The following is a 16,797-nucleotide window of genomic DNA, read 5'->3' as shown; positions in this document are numbered from 1 at the left end:
GGCTCTTTAAATGCACGGGGCAGCAGTATGGATGATCGCTCTCCAGAGAATCAGTCCGGTTCATCAGTGGTAGTGGTGGATAGCTTCCCTGAGGTGGACAAAGCTGTGCTGGTGGATCGCATCGTGCGGTTGCAGAAAGCACACGCTCGTAAGAACGAGAAGATTGAATTCATGGAGGACCACATTAAGCAGTTGGTGGAGGAGATCAGGAAAAAGACAAAGTGAGTGAGAGCGAAGACAGAGTGGAAGGTAAAAGACGATGGAGAAAAGCTCCTTTGCTCCCATCCCAAAGCTTAATTTGACATTTACAAATGAGCTTGAAGCTGCCTAGGTGACGTTGATATATATATATATATATATATATATATATATTCTTATGTGCCCAAAGTTGTGATGAAGGACACCAAATGGAAGCCATGAGTTTAATTGAAAATTAATAATGTAGAGGGATACAGTGGCACCAGAAAGCATTTGGGCACTTATGCCACACTGAAAAATGTATGAATGTCTAATAAAATATCATTATTTTTCAATGAATATAGCACAAATTTGCCCTCACAAAAATACAGGAATAGCCAAACCCATTAATTAAAACACAAGTTTGGCATGTAGTTTGTTTAATATTTAACACTGTTATATTCAAGCAATTTTAAGTGTCCAAACATTTCTGTTGCCACTATAGAGTAGCTCTGAGCTCATGGTTTGGAGAATTTCTCAGTGCTGCCTCTCCTTTCCGTCTGGTTGCATTTGGCAGGTCATTGTCCTTCTCTTGCATCCTCTCTTTCTCTTATTTTTCTCTTTATTTTTCTTTTGTTGGGCTTTTTTTCCTTTATTTATTTGTCTAGAGCTTCCGGACCAAGGCTTGTATCTTGTCTGACTTTCATTACAAAAGGAAATCTGGCAGACATTCATCTTTTTCTTTCACACACACACACACACACACTGAGTGTGTGACATAGAGGTCTTGGCATTGATATTTCTTGCGGGATTGATGCGTCACCGAGATTGCTAATGATGCCTGATACATATTCATACGCACCTTCATACACAAGGAATCAGGCCGCCTATGCCCATTTCACCACAGGAAAAAAGCATCTTTTTGCTAAACAAAGTGAATGGTCTTAGAGAATGAGAGCACTTTGATTTTGTCTTTGGATGAGATAAATAATTTAATATGCCGCAGAAGACTGCGAGTTGGGTTGCCGCCACCGCTCTGGACATAAATGTCTGTCCCTTTCTTGTCACTTGAGTAATGATAGGCCTTGAATCGGTCTACCTGCACTAACCCACATTCATTAGTTCTACTCAAAGACACATCCCATTGAAGTCAGGTTTAATTTAGCCTCCTTAACGGATCTTTAGCCATTACATGCAGCTGAGCTGAGTCCAAATTCGCCAAGCAGTGGAATGTTTCCCAGTGTTTATCGACTGTTGCCGTTCGAGTGATTCTTTGACACACGGCAAGGTTAGATCTGGCTGGTATATCATTCAAGGCTCAGTGGAAATTGATTACAGCATAAAACTGAGGTTGATTTAATAACGCTTCCTTGATTTAACATTGTGAATACACCTAGCTGAGGATTTCCATTTATCTCTGAAGTGATAAACCTAAGTATGCTCACTGCGCCTCTCATCAAGGGCGGTTAGAGGAAATCGCTGATGTTCTGGAATTTGTACCAAGTGCTGTTGGATTTGCATATGATTAATTATTATTGGAATGGTGCATAAATCGTTCTATATTTAGTGGTGATTGCTAAAATTGCCTAACTTAAACTTGAGCATGAACAAATCATATGGCTTGGTGTGGAGTGGTATGCTATTACTTTTTGAGATTTTTGTCCAGCGGATGATGAAATGTGTGGGGAAAAAATTATTGAATGTTCAGACTCTGAACTCCTCGGATTGACGTGGCTTCCCTGGGGACTCCAGTGATATCGAAGGACCAGAATATCATCGGAACAATGAAAATCATAGAAATAATGTCAGGTGAATGCCAACATTGTGGCAGTTTTGCACAGACAAGCATCATTTTCAGAAACTTTAATAATGTAGTTTGAGATTGTATTATTGTATGAAATGACTGGAAAGGCTGGTAACTGATATGGGCATTTTTTTTGTCCCATATATATCTTTTGATCAACACTTTTGCGTCTTGATTGAAACAGGAATACGCTGTCTAGATTTATCTTTGATATTAGCTTTGATTTGATATGATCTTTGATATGAGCTCTCATCTTTACTCATGCTTCAGCTGTAGTGCTGGAAACTCACAATCCTCATGAAATAAACATAAAGATTCACATTTTGTCTTTTGATTTCTTGATTGAAGACAAGCTTAGAATTCACATGTACAAACAGACTGTCAAATCCCAACTTACTTTATTTCGCCCTATGTCTCGTGTCTGTTTTTCCACACTCTCCTGGTGTTCCTGCTGTCTATCTTTCAGTTTTTCAGCATCTAGGCTGTGAGAATCAGGCCATGCCACTGCGCTTAAGCTGAAACTGTGATCTCTTTTATACAAATAGATCTGCAAATCAAAATGTCAGAGTGGTGTCAGAGCTGTGGCACATAGTGTAGTATCTGTTGTCCAGCCTGGGTCATGTCCCGATCCAATTCTCCAAAACTCTTTCCCTCAAGTTTTTTTTTTTGTACAATTTATTTTATTTCGAACTATTAAAAATACAAAAGGAAAAAACACATAATAAATATACAAATGAGTCCCAATAAACAAAAACAAAAATACAAATTTTTTAAACATATATTCAACCTGTTCGAAATAAAAAAAAGGGAAGGTAGAATCACTAGGCTTATTAAATCCTACCCTCAGAAATTACCGATACCAAATCACAATCAGCCATAATAAATCAGACATACCATTTTGAATAATACAGAAATACTAGTCCAAATTACGTCCTACTTTATCTATCTATTATGATAAAGAAGACAAACAGAAACAAAATCAAGCAGCATTAACAACAATGTTGAAATTCTCACTCACCCCCCACTTCTGTATTTATCAAAAATAAATCTTTTATACCTTCTCTTCTTTTAAATTGCAACATATTAACACTTTCTTTGATATATCCGTTTAATATATTCCACGATATCACCCCACAAATTGAAATACACATACTTTTGAGTTTTGTCCATGCATTTTGCTGTCTCATATTTAAAGCCCCTCTCAAGTTTACTGTCAGTTCTCCACTTTCCTATGTAATAAAAGTCAATAAAAAGTTAGAATGGCAGTGGATTACTACTATATTGTGTTGGAAAAAGGGGCAGGTTACAATGAATTCCAGTTAAACAATGTATGGGTGTGCATGCATGTTTAGTTAGTTAACTTTTTAATTTCTTTGTGTTTTGTTAAATACTACCATTATGGAGCTGGGGTCCACTTGGACCCCATATTAGTGAGACGTAAGTTATTCATTTTTATATTTTCTTTATTTTATATGTGTCTGTGTACATATATGTGTGGGTGTTCATCCTTTATGTAGCATCAGCACATCACAGAGACTTTATTTGCGAAGCATATGCAAACTTTCCCCGTCTTCCATCCCGTCTCTCTGATAAATAACCGCTTTGAGACATTTTGAGTAATCAGGATTTAAAAAAAAAAAAAAGTTTATTTGATAAATGCCCTAGTGTGTTCATTTCAGATTCAGACAGTGAAATGAAAGTGAATTCATCAATTCAGAAAGCACTTTAGTTTTTTCAGAAAGCACACTAGTTTTTTTTTGTTCTTAGGCAGAAACCTTTAGCCTCATGTCCTCTAATGTATTTGTCTCGAGCATTGGTCTGAAGAAACCATTAGAATCTAATTCTGTCTTTATTTGGGCCATGCGTCACTGCAGAGAAAATAGATTTGAAATAGCGGTGGCTAAAGAGAGAACTCTTTCCTGGAGACTAAAAGATCACTACATCATCCTTTATAGAAAACCACACAGGTTTTTTTTTTTTTTTTTTCTTTCTCCCTTTTCTATTCCAGCATATTAAATGGACAACAATAGTGAATGGAGATGATAATTACTTAAGATTTCCACCTGCTCGCCACTGTGGTTCAAATTGAAGCACTTAAAGCTGAATTATGTCTTTTATAACTTAAGGCTTTTTTAAGATCTCCAAAACTCTGGGTATAAAGTGTGTTCTCCTATAGGTTTTTTTTAAAAATTTTTTTTTTTACATCAATTAGGGATTGACATTTTGGTTGTGATTTGAACTAGGAAATGTTAAATAATATGTATCGTTGTTATTATTATTATGGGCATTAGAATTTTTCTTTGTGCTTATTTTTTTTAATATATACTCCTAATTCCAAATTTAGTGAAATGCTGTCATCTCTTTTTCTGTGCTCTGGTGTATTTTTATTTCTTTGAGCCTTGTTTTCATTCAGGTAAAGTTATATATAACATTCCACCCTTGTTAAGGACTTTTATGCAAGGCCATACTATGATTTCCATTTAATTTGATTAATTGAAAACCAATCTGTAATATACTTTCTTTCATGAAAAAGCCTTTAACCAAAAAACCTTTCAGTCTTAAATCAAAATCAAGAATATAGTCCCTTATCTGCACTTAGTAGATGACCACTACATAAATTCACTAATTAAAACAGGCTAATTGATTTTTTTTTTTTTCAAGAAGTACTCCTGCAAAAGTGACAATGACATGAAAAGCTTTTTCAATGAAATGAGTGTCACGTTAAATAAAACTTATGAGACAGGCTGGCTGAGATTTAGCTGTTCAAAGCCTTCTAATCTGTTATTTGTGAAACTCATTTATCATCTAGAGTGAAAGAGAGAGACACTGATGATGTGGATACCGCTAATGGGGTCCAAAAGGCTGCCGTCTTTCCCTCCTCTGTCCCTGGATTTGTTAGTAACGTCACCTTTTACCTCCTCGCTGAGGTTTATGGTGTGACAATGGCCCTTATCCTTGAGATTTCATTGACACTTAAAATTGCTGTGTGTGCATGTACATATATGCTATTCAACGCATGATGCAATTAAAACGTTCTGTTTTAAAAAATTTCCTGTAGGATTATCCAAAGTTACTTGCTTAGAGAAGAGTCTGGAGCATTGTCTTCAGAAGCCTCGGATTTTAACAAAGCCCACCTGAGCCGGAGGGGAGGTATCATGGCGTCATTGTACACCTCCCACCCTGCCGATAGCGGCCTCACTCTCGACCTCTCACTGGAAATCAACCGCAAACTCCAGGCTGTGCTAGAGGACACCCTGCTCAAAAACATCACACTGAAGGTATAAGTCACCATCCACATCCACATCATCCACCCCATGAAATCAAAATGGGAGTTTCATGGCTTGTAGGGCATGTCTGTTAGTTTCAAAGCCATTTATATGCTCGTATACACTGGGCGAAAAATTATATCATATCAAGAATTGTGATAAAGTTTATGTTGATAATGATGATAAGCCCTGGACATTTTTACTCAATGTGGATTAATCTAACAGCCTATCACACACAGCAGAAATAGACAAAACAACAGTCAGTCAGTGCTTGTCGCTAATAAGTCTCTGTGTGAATGAGAGGTTTTGTGATGCTCACTGTTTTCAGCATCTGCCATCTCAATATATAAGGACAGTCCATGTGAACTAACTTCATCTCCAGAGCTGCTCCTAGAGTCACTTCACAAGCATTTCCCCATTTTATTTGAGAAGAAACTACTGTCAAATGCACACTGAAACTGAAAGCTCTTCATGACAAACTGTCAAAATAAAAGTTTGGTTTAACTTGAAGAAATTATGACAAAAATATATTACTAAATGAAATAAAACAAAATAAAAATGTAATTATTAATGATAATAAATTATTATTTTTTAATTTTTGTTTGTTGCCCAGCTCTAGTATACACTTGAAGGTGTGATCACATTAACCAAAAAGGTCCATTGTATATAGCGCCGCGACTTACAAAGCACCATTCCCACAAAAGTCACTTTGAAACCACATAGCTTTCTGTTTGTCAACGCAGTGAATTTGCATGGTCAACATGAATACGAGCAAAATATGCATTAACTATTGTGCCATTACACAAAACTCAAAATTGCGCTGCTTTCACCTTAAAAGTTGATTTACGCAGATTCATGGCTGTACAAAACAAGTGGCGAGCCCAGTATTAAAATTCTGTAAGACAATAATTATTTTCATGTTATAGCCAATGTTAAAATGTCATAATATTTTGTCTAAATAAATTTTAAATGAAACACTTTAATCAAAAATCAGTCATTTTGAATGCTACGAGTGGATTTAGGCAACACAACATTATAATGTACAGTAAAAAAATAAAAATTTGATATTTGGATTACTAAGCATTGGATGACGGCAAAGGTATTATGTACAATATCTAAAAATTATCGATGCCAATAAATATTTAGTATCAGCCAGTAACTCGTATGGTACCAATATTTTGTTTATTCCTAGACGAGCCCCTTAATGTGTCCCACTCAAACCTCCTGATTCAACAGGAAGTACATCAACACCTAAGAGTAAACTGCACTCGTCAAGTGATTTCACGGGGTCTCTATCTCCTTTCACAGCATACTTTTTTTTTTTTTTGAGCAAATATTGATATATTTATGTTAGTATTGAGTTCCACAATGGCATCCGCTGATGTACAGTAATTGCAATTATTAAACTAAGCTTCTGCAAAACTAGATTCCTGGTGATCAGAAGAAAAGCAAATTTGGTGGTGATGGATGACTGTTGAATAACTGGGCAAATTGCCATGCTGGCAGTGACCATTTCTCGGTTATAGAGCCGCATCCAGGTCACAACAGGGACAGCAGCTTTCCTGTTTTGAGGGAGCGCATCAGCGGGGAGATCAGAGAAATTAATAAAGTATGTTTTGAGGACAGTGCGCAAGGGGAACGCAGAGCTCCATTCAAAGCATAATGGCAGGATTACGATCTTAGGATGAGATGAAGTATCAGCCAGTAACTCGTATGGTACCAATATTTTGTTTATTCCTAGACGAGCCCCTTAATGTGTCCCACTCAAACCTCCTGATTCAACAGGAAGTACATCAACACCTAAGAGTAAACTGCACTCGTCAAGTGATTTCACGGGGTCTCTATGTCCTTTCACAGCATACTTTTTTTTTTTTTGAGCAAATATTGATATATTTATGTTAGTATTGAGTTCCACAATGGCATCCGCTGATGTACAGTAATTGCAATTATTAAACTAAGCTTCTGCAAAACTAGATTCCTGGTGATCAGAAGAAAAGCAAATTTGGTGGTGATGGATGACTGTTGAATAACTGGGCAAATTGCCATGCTGGCAGTGACCATTTCTCGGTTATAGAGCCGCATCCAGGTCACAACAGGGACAGCAGCTTTCCTGTTTTGAGGGAGCGCATCAGCGGGGAGATCAGAGAAATTAATAAAGTATGTTTTGAGGACAGTGCGCAAGGGGAACGCAGAGCTCCATTCAAAGCACAATGGCAGGATTGCGGTCTTAGCATGAGATGAGCAGGAAATCAGACGGTTTCGAAGCAAAACTGCCTGAAATTGCCTGATTATCCTAGCTTACAGGCTCGCTTCTCTCAGATGTGCCTCTTTTTGCTTTCTGTGTATATGAATTGAATGGCAGTGAAAATAATAGCATTAGTCCTCACAGCTGTCTGATTTGTTTCTCTCGCTACAGGAGAATCTCCAAACGCTGGGTTCGGAGATCGAACGACTAATTAAACAGCAAAGGGTGCCAGATGACATAGCCGGAAGGAAGTGAAGTCAGTCGAGGGGAAGGATGTTACAATAAATAGCACACACTGTACGACTGAGCCCGTTACGAAACGATTTACTTTGTTTGGTATCAAAACAGTGCTCTTTTCATCAGACAAGTTCAGTCTGTTTTATACACTGGAGGCACAGTTCAAAATAAGGACTGAACTGCGCTAAGGAAACTTACGGGACAAATGACTGGAACGCAATAAGATTACCAAGAACCTGTGCCCACTTTTCTTCACGTTGTGCCCAACGTCCAACTGTCCTCTCTTCGCCGTCCCGCCTCACCTGTGCCTTGATGACTCAGTTCATCAGGTTCAGAGCAGAACTGCAGTCCTAAATCCCAACGACCTGGTGTATGAAGTTGAGTAGATGAATGACTATTCTCATAAATGTGACCCCATGTTCTTTTGAAGAACGAAATGTGCTGGACTAATGGAGACCCGTGGATTCTGCAGCTCTTTAGAGGCTTTCAGAGGCTTTTTCTCTATTAATTGCACCGCAGGTTAATGGCCGCTCCTCGTCGCTCTCATTTCCCCCTCATGCAAACGTGCCAATTAATGAATGTATTATGTAATGAGAAGGACTAATCCCACACGCTCTGACCCAGGAGTGTGGGCAACATTCCCTGTTCGAGCTGCTGCTAGGTTACCGCTACACCCGGATAGCATTATCTTTTGCAAAGCGCTTAGGCGAGAGGGGCCATGCCAAAAAACACAGCTCTTGCTCTGTCTCATTATGAAGTTAAACACATTCATTTGAATGAATAACTACATCTCAGAAATTTTGATACATTTAGGGCTAGTCTTAAGGGGGCTTGCGGTTCGTTCTATCTGGATTAAGTTGTAATTAAATCAGTTTGTTATCCCCCCCCTTCTGCTTTTCTACCTCTGCTTAGGTTTTCTGTAGAAACAACCTTGTAATAATTTTTATTTTTATGTTCCAGCTTTTTTTTTTTAATTAATGTTTTTCTTGTGTATGACGTTCTGATGCTGCTTTTGAAGAGCCCGATGCTCCCCAAAGAAACGTAGAGTGTAAAATCCCTGTGAAATGAAGGAGACATTATAAATATTAAGGGAATAGTGCAATTTTAACCCCCCTCTTTGTTTGTTCAACTGAGCCGTAATCGCCCCGGCCAGTGTCCCATCTGAGACTCCAGCAAAATATCCCATTAGCATCCAATTCCGTGGTAATGTAACCATATGGTACACAACATTGTGCAGAGTTGAATCCATACCAGCCGATGAATTGCGACTACCTGAGGCATCACTGGTCTGCTTCTCCTTCCGTCCCTTCTTGCAGTGGTGCATGATGAAGGATCGCCCTGTGGGATGCTGCTGATGGATTTTTTTACGTTCACCTTTAAAGCTTATAAGGCAGATGTGTGATGATTGGCAGATCTCAGCCGGTTTACCATCCAATTTAGTGCCATTCTCAGTCTTCTGGGTTTTCTCACGTTTGAGCCGCTATTGAAAGTAAAATCATGCCCATGTGATAAAGGATTTATAATAACTTGACATACTGCAATATAAGCGTGTCAGGGTCATATTAGCTGTTCTAACACTGAGAGCCTGTGCTGTAGCTCTCAGCACTCCCAAATCACAAACACATTGCAGACATTCCAGAAAACGCTGAATGAAGGAAATTATGCAATGCTAGCAGAAAAATAAGCATTTACACGGAGCCCTTAATAGCGAAATGAAGACTCTGATCTGTTGATAATTTCAGTGTACTTTACATTCATAATTTATTTAATGTCTCAAAATATAAGAAAGATATCTTGGAGTATGTATGTATGTTTGTGAATGGTGAATTGGAAATGATGAGAAAAAGAAAAAAATCGTGTTGATTCTGTTTCTGGTCGGTCATTTGTGCTCTGCTTGATTGTATAGTGAGTGAAACTGTGATTATAAATTTGTAGATATATTGTACAATGGTCCAGTGTTTTTAAACTTCTGGAGTCTACTGTATATATGAAGTTTAAAGGGGATTAAAATGAAAATATTATAATTGGAAGTCATTTTCATTTGTTTTACATTTTTAATCTATTTCCTATATAAAAATATTTATATTTTGTAGCTATATTTTATTATAATTATAATTTGTATTATTTCATTACAAATATTTAATTTATTTTCTACTACTTTGCTACTTTTACATTATATTTATATTATTTTTTATTACTTTTAAATATTTTAATATTTCGGTATCTTGCATTTATTTATATTTAATTTATTTTTAAATTATATAATTTATAGATGTTTTTATAAAATACCAGAAAAATCTAGCAAAATTCTGGTTTCATGCATATCAACAGTGAATGATATACTGTAGGAGGATTGTTTTCTCCTCCCTAATAAAACCAACTATATGTTTGCCACCATAACTATTCTCGATTAAATGGTTGCATTTTATTACTCCATTTAATCTTGCATTTTTCCTGTTGTCTGCAGCCCTGTCAGCTCTGCTGCCCATTTTCAATGATTTACGAGACTTATGGGTCAGTGGTCACTCACTGGGTGTGTGAGTGCATAAACCACGTGTCTCCCCCGACCAATTTTACCTGCATTGCTGAAAGTAACATTATGTAACAGTAGCAGGTGATGTCCAAAACCAGCAGTTTCTGTATACTGGGCCTTGACTTTTCGTTCCTCTTTCCCACAAAACACACAGAAACAGAAACAACAGAGCACTGGTATTGGGCTGTTTAACATAAAGAAAAGCTCTCAGAATTTTATTACAAAACTAGTAATAATAACGTAAACGACTTTTTCGAATGCACATTGCATCTACCCCAATTAACTGATATTTTTAGGCAAACTGCTGCATTACACTGAGTACTGGAAACTCACTTTAGAAAAGTAATTTAGGTGGTGCATTTCCTGTTGGCTTCAACCTGCACTAATAATAGACGTATTTACACAAATGGCTGAATGTGTTTATCAAACAGAAGCTCTGTCTACATGAAATGCACACAAGTTTTTTTGCCATCTGAAGAAACCTCCTACATGTACAGCAATATCATTTTACAAACAGCTCAACTTTTAAAACTTAAACTCTGCAACTCTTCCTCTACTCCTCTGTCTTTTATATTGGACACTTGTACCCTGCTTGCTTTAAATTCATCTCACCTGTGTGGCATTTCAGAGTCTGCTGGAGGTGTTGAGAGATGGCAGGTTAAAACATTCTGTATATGGCAAAGAGCCATTGCGTAAACTCAAATCAGCGCCTATTTTTAGCACCTCAACATAACGTGCTCCGAGACTTTTATCAACCTTGAAACCCCCAGAGAATTCATGAGCCTCGTTCAATGCTTCAATCTGCGAGGTCTTGTCGTGAGCAACAGCAATGTTTGTGAGGTTGTCTGCCCACATGTTTTGCAAATATGTCTCTACGTAAATATAATCAGATTCAAATTCTTATTTTTAGAAAATAGCATTTTTTTCCCCATTAAAATGTCTTTATCTGACCGAACCTAAAAAGCACTAAACAGGACAATATTACTCGGCCAAATTACATCATGTTTCATGTCACGTTCATGTTTTTTTTTCTTTGTCTTTTGCCGAAAACACTTTTAATTTAGTAAATATTTTGTCATATCATAGTCGTCATGGCACGCCATTTTATATTGCGTCTAATTTGCCAAACGAAAATAACGTTTTTGTTGGCAAGTAGAAAATTAAACACTAGCTATACATGTATTTACTCCTGAAGTAATATTTTAATGAGAACACTAACAATGTATTATTATTTTATTTATTTATTGGTATATTTTACGCGATTCAGTGAGTTATACGGAGTGCGTATTCACAACGTGATTTACATATTAGGTCACGTGAAACGTTAATTCGTACGAGTAAATTCACCTGCACTTGACATTTTAAAATATGTAAGTACTTAATTGTAATATTACGTTTATGTGTATTATATAGGCTGAGTTATTTAACCCTCCAGCGGTTTTACAGGATGTCCGTTCTCTTTCAGCTTCACTTCGCGTGTAGAGTTTCCTTGTTTTTTTATTTTATTTAAGATTATATTTTATTTAAGTCGTTTAATGGTCATGTTTTCTTCTGGTTTTCGTTCTGGTGACGAAGTAAAAAAAAAAACCTTCCGGTGTTGAGCCCAATTTCGACCCCCTGCCGATGGCCTACCTGATTGCCTGAGTCGCTACCTGATTGCCTAATACTAACCCCTCCCCCACACCTACTCCTAAACCTACCAAGCCTAGGGGGAGTAATAATCTGGCGGACGGGCAGAGTGGTGGTGGGCGGTCAGAACTGGGCACAACACCGGTGTTGTGCCGAATTCTGCACCCATGCCAGTTTAGTGTCATAAATCTAATTTTGGCCCATAAAAAGGATTATCATAGTTTTCATCACACACTTCACAGTACAGTAAGTGTGAGTGTGGATAAAGTGACCCGAAAGCGCCCTTCAGAAAAGGTGTTGAATGGAAACTACGACACTGGATTGAATGGATGGCAGCCAGTCGTGCACAGGTGGATATAATAAGTGGATGCCGTTCTCTGAACACCTCATAAGGCAATTATGTTTTAGTATTAACCATGTAAGCTGTTGGCTAACTTAAGAGGGAAAAAATTTGTGTTTTATCGCCATGATGTGCCCTTGGCAGCCATTGGCTGACATAAAACAACATGTTTAAAGATTGTTGCCGCTCCAGACCAAGTGACCCTTAACTGAACGAAAGATGTGTAATGGCAGTCAAAGCTCAGAAAACTTTTTGAACTTGCCCACCAACTGCTATTAATAGACACTTAACGTTTTTTAAGTAAGCAAATGCACCTTTCACTGATCACAGTGAGCTAATCCTTTCTACTTACAGGTCAATGTGCGTTTCAGTGCGATTCTCCTGATTTGAGCACAGCAGCATTTGAGCCTCCAAGCAAATAAAAGCAGGCCCACATTGGGTCATTATGTAAAGAGTCATCAGAGAATGCTAAACTAAGAATAAGCTTTCTGATTAATGAAGCAGATTCAATGCTGATAAAGAAACCAAAGCCCAATCACATGTGCAGCATTTGTTTCAACACAAGGGCCCTCATCTGTCACGTCTGTCCGGATACATATTCCTGCCAAGCAAACGGTTACTAATATCAAGGTGACATGCAGCCAGGAGCGTATTCATGATGTGGGCAGTGTTGTTGTTGTGTATTAGCACAGGTAATCACATTTAAATAAGGTGCATTAGCCGAAGCGATACGGACATATTGTATTCTGCAAACCTGAGGCGGTTTTAAATGTGAGAGGGCTCTGGGGATAGCTCAGAGCAGTAATGCATTTTAAAGCATCCAACCTCTTGTAATTAATAGCACACAACTGTTAGTTCAAATAAAATGTATTACCTAAAAGCTTTTTTTTCGAAGCACAAGGCATTTGACATCTGGTTATATCTGATTTTTCTAGAAGGAATGAAATTATACAAAACAGGGCCTCAAACTGTTTTTGTATAAAGGTCATTTTTTAAATAAGGAAAAGTATAATTATATTATAAACAATATATTATAAATAATTTTAAAATGCAATTTAATATATTTTAAAATGTAATTTATTCCTGTGATGTCGAAGCTAAATCTTCAGCCATTTCTCCAGTCTTCAGTGTCACATGATCTTTCAGAAATCATTCTAATATGCTGATTTGATGCTCAAGTAACATTTCTTTTTATTATCAATGTTGAAAGTAGCTGTACTGCTTAATATTTTTGTGGAAACCGCGATACATTACCATTTTAAAGTTTGGGGGCATTGCATTTACTAGAAAATAGGAATTTGCTTTTATTCAGCAAAGATGCATTCATTTGATCAAATGTGGCAGTAACTTTTATAATGTTACAATTTTCTATGTCAAATAAACGCTGTTCTTTTGAACTTTCTATTCATCAAAAAATCCTGAAAAAAAATTGCATCACGGTTTCCAGAAAAAAATATGAAGCAGCACAACTGGTTTCAACATTGATAATGATAATAAATGTTTCCACAGCACTAAATCAGCATATTAGAATGATTTCTGAAGGATCATGTAATGATCCTGAATGATGCTGAAAATTCAGCTTTGCCATTACGGGAATAAATTACATTTTAAAAGATATTAAACTAGAAAACAGTTATTTTAAATTGTAATAATGTTTCACAATGTTACTATTTTTACTGTATTTTAATAAAATAAATGCAACTTTAATGAGCATAAGAGATTTCAAAAACATTAAAAAATCTTCTAAACTTTTGGCTGCCAAACATTGTCAGTGTACCAGTAGCTAACACCAGCACAGACCAGAGGAAGGAAACCAGGAAATCACACTAACCAATATATTGAAATAATTTACCACATAATTGCATCATGTTCATCAGCGTTAACTGTGATGCTCTGAGCTGTAAAATGATTTAAGCTGGACTTCACTTTTAACAAATACCCTTAATTGCTTTTTGTTTTTTACTTGCATGCATTTTATTCATGGAAGGCATAAGGAAAGTTGAACTGCAGAAAATTTGAATTTCCATATTTTCCTAAAGCCCTTGCTAACACTCCAATGATGCGGGAAATTATACCATTAGGAGAAATCTTAAGAACCAAGGGACACACACTCTGCACCTCAACACATACTGTTTGTTTGCACATGTGAAATGACGCCGTGCCGTGTTATTTTTACAGTCCAATTCAGGTCTGAAATGGTGGAAAACCCAACAGTGATGCAAGTACAGCAATCAGATCAAACTAAATGAGGTCAGCGCATAAATATTTAAGGCAAGCTCTAATGGGAGGCCTTTGGTAGACATTAGCCATGTTGAAAAGGACTGTTTTTTACTTTCAATCAACTGCAGATGAGAATAATTCACATATTGAGATGTAATCCGCAACTGTTTAGATAAAATAGTTAAAGATCTGCTGACATAAAATTGTTCCCTCATTTCAGTAAGTACGTCTGAAACATTTTGCCATGAAAAAAACAAACAACATACTGAAATCCCAACAGATGGCGATGATCTTCATGACAAATTATAAAGTAATTACAAAAGCAATGTGCCTTTTCACAATATCACATTTTATTGCACGCTAGCCAACTTGACGTCAACATGATGAATCTTGTACAATACTTTACATGAGGCACTGGTACATAAATTATTTCTGTAAAAATGTGAAGTTCGGGACAATATATTCATAACAAAACCTGCCCAAAATATGTCTACAGATAAATCAATCTAGTAACACATATAACTGGTAGAAATTTGAAATGAATGGAAAATGCAAGAGGTTCATTGCCCCATGCAGCTCACATCTGACACAAATAAGGTGCAAATCACAAGTTTATTTAACATTATTTTATCACATTGCACGCTTTTTCATATATGCTGTACAATGCATCAAATAAATACTGTACATTTTAACATTTGTTTAATATAAACAACTTCCTCGTACAATTTGCACATTATACAGGTATGAGGTAAAACAAGATTTAATATCACACAGAATAAAACATTCCAATAAACAATGTAAAGGCTTAAAGACTGAAAACATTGCTATGAAGAATGAAAAACATTGTTTCAACACACCACTGCTTCAGTCAGTCCAAACTGACATTTATTACTGCTAAATACTGAATGGTTTGTATTTAAAAAGATTTCAGTTTTTGCAATTCAACTCTTGTGAATGTTTTGAACCCATTTAATCCCACATTAATACATTTGCTTTTGAGAATGTGGGATCTAAAAAGGTTTTATTTTCGTGTCTGTATTTTACAAAAACTTTTCAACAATATATGAAGGTCTTGATTTAATGTGATAATTTTTAAACAGCTGGTTTAAACAGTCACATGATCAGAGCTGTTTAATTTCAGTTTGCTCCTCTGCATATATGATAAATATAATATTTAATTAGTCTATTATTAATGCATTTTTAAAAAAAAGTCTCATTTGAATTATATCAATAGATGTAAACATGCCCAAACATATCATTTTGAACAACTAATTGTTACATAATAAAACATTCCAATAAACAATGTAAAGGCTTAAAGACTGAAAACATTGCTATGAAGAATGAAAAACATTGTTTCAACACACCACTGCTTCAGTCAGTCCAAACTGACATTTATTACTGCTAAATACTGAATGGTTTGTATTTAAAAAGATTTCAGTTTTTGCAATTCAACTCTTGTGAATGTTTTGAACCCATTTAATCCCACATTAATACATTTGCTTTTGAGAATGTGGGATCTAAAAAGGTTTTATTTTCGTGTCTGTATTTTACAAAAACTTTTCAACAATATATGAAGGTCTTGATTTAATGTGATAATTTTTAAACAGCTGGTTTAAACAGTCACATGATCAGAGTTGTTTAATTTCAGTTTGCTCCTCTGCATATATGATAAATATAATATTTAATTAGTCTATTATTAATGCATTTAAAGAAAAAAGTCTCATTTGAATTATATCAATAGATGTAAACGTGCCCAAACATATCATTTTGAACAACTAATTGTTACATTAATTGAAACAGAAATGTATGCATGTAGCCTCGAATTACCTTTTTCGGCACAATTGTTGAATAGTAAAAAATATAAAATGCTTCATTGTAACTTGTTTGGTTTTACTAACAGCAATCTGACTGTAGTTACTCATCGGTTACAATAGTGTCAGGCCAAAAAAAAAAAAAAAAAAGAACTTTTCATTTTCAGTTTAGCAGTTTGCTTCAAAGCCTTCTCCAAATATATAGGCTATGCTAATTTAACTGGGAAAACTAGATTTAAATGGCGCCTGAGAAACAGTGTCTCTTCCGCTGCTCGGTACGCTTTCAACTCGTTTTTTTTGTCTTGAGCAAGACTGTACGACATTCACATTACATGATTTGACTGATTTTTACGTAGAAAGGGCGACAGCACACCACATTAAAAGAAATGATCATTCATGTTTTCATAACCGCTGGCCAAATTCAAAAATTAAACTAAAATTAAATCATCTTTGAGAGCAAGGAGGCCCCTGGTGTTTCGGGGGCCCTACGCAGCTTGCGTATTTTGCGTATAGGGAGGATCGGCTCTAACAATTA

At 36.3% G+C, this 16,797-nt stretch overlaps 1 protein-coding gene across 4 annotated transcripts in view; it reads left to right on the top strand.

The window, feature by feature from the left end:
• ccdc186 (coiled-coil domain-containing protein 186) overlaps positions 1–9,745 on the top strand; it is a 29,428-nt gene extending 19,683 nt beyond the window's left edge. For 3 of the 4 annotated variants that reach the window (XM_016512005.1, XM_016511997.1, XM_016512012.1), the window contains exons 14-16: positions 2–221; positions 5,040–5,259; positions 7,664–9,745. In XM_016512005.1, coding sequence (XP_016367491.1) covers positions 2–221; positions 5,040–5,259; positions 7,664–7,747 — 524 coding nt within the window. In that variant the 3' untranslated portion in view covers positions 7,748–9,745. Of the gene's footprint in view, position 1; positions 222–5,039; positions 5,260–7,663 lie in introns of those variants that run through there. The other variant, XM_016512021.1, reaches the window with a different exon arrangement.
• The last annotated feature ends 7,052 nt before the right edge of the window (positions 9,746–16,797 follow it).

This window comes from Sinocyclocheilus rhinocerous, unplaced genomic scaffold, assembly GCF_001515625.1.
Source record: "Sinocyclocheilus rhinocerous isolate Xijiao unplaced genomic scaffold, SAMN03320098_v1.1 scaffold1243, whole genome shotgun sequence".
Lineage (NCBI taxonomy): Eukaryota > Metazoa > Chordata > Actinopteri > Cypriniformes > Cyprinidae > Sinocyclocheilus > Sinocyclocheilus rhinocerous.
The sequence above is the reverse complement of the archived record's forward strand: the minus strand, read 5'-3'. Positions and strand labels throughout refer to the sequence as shown.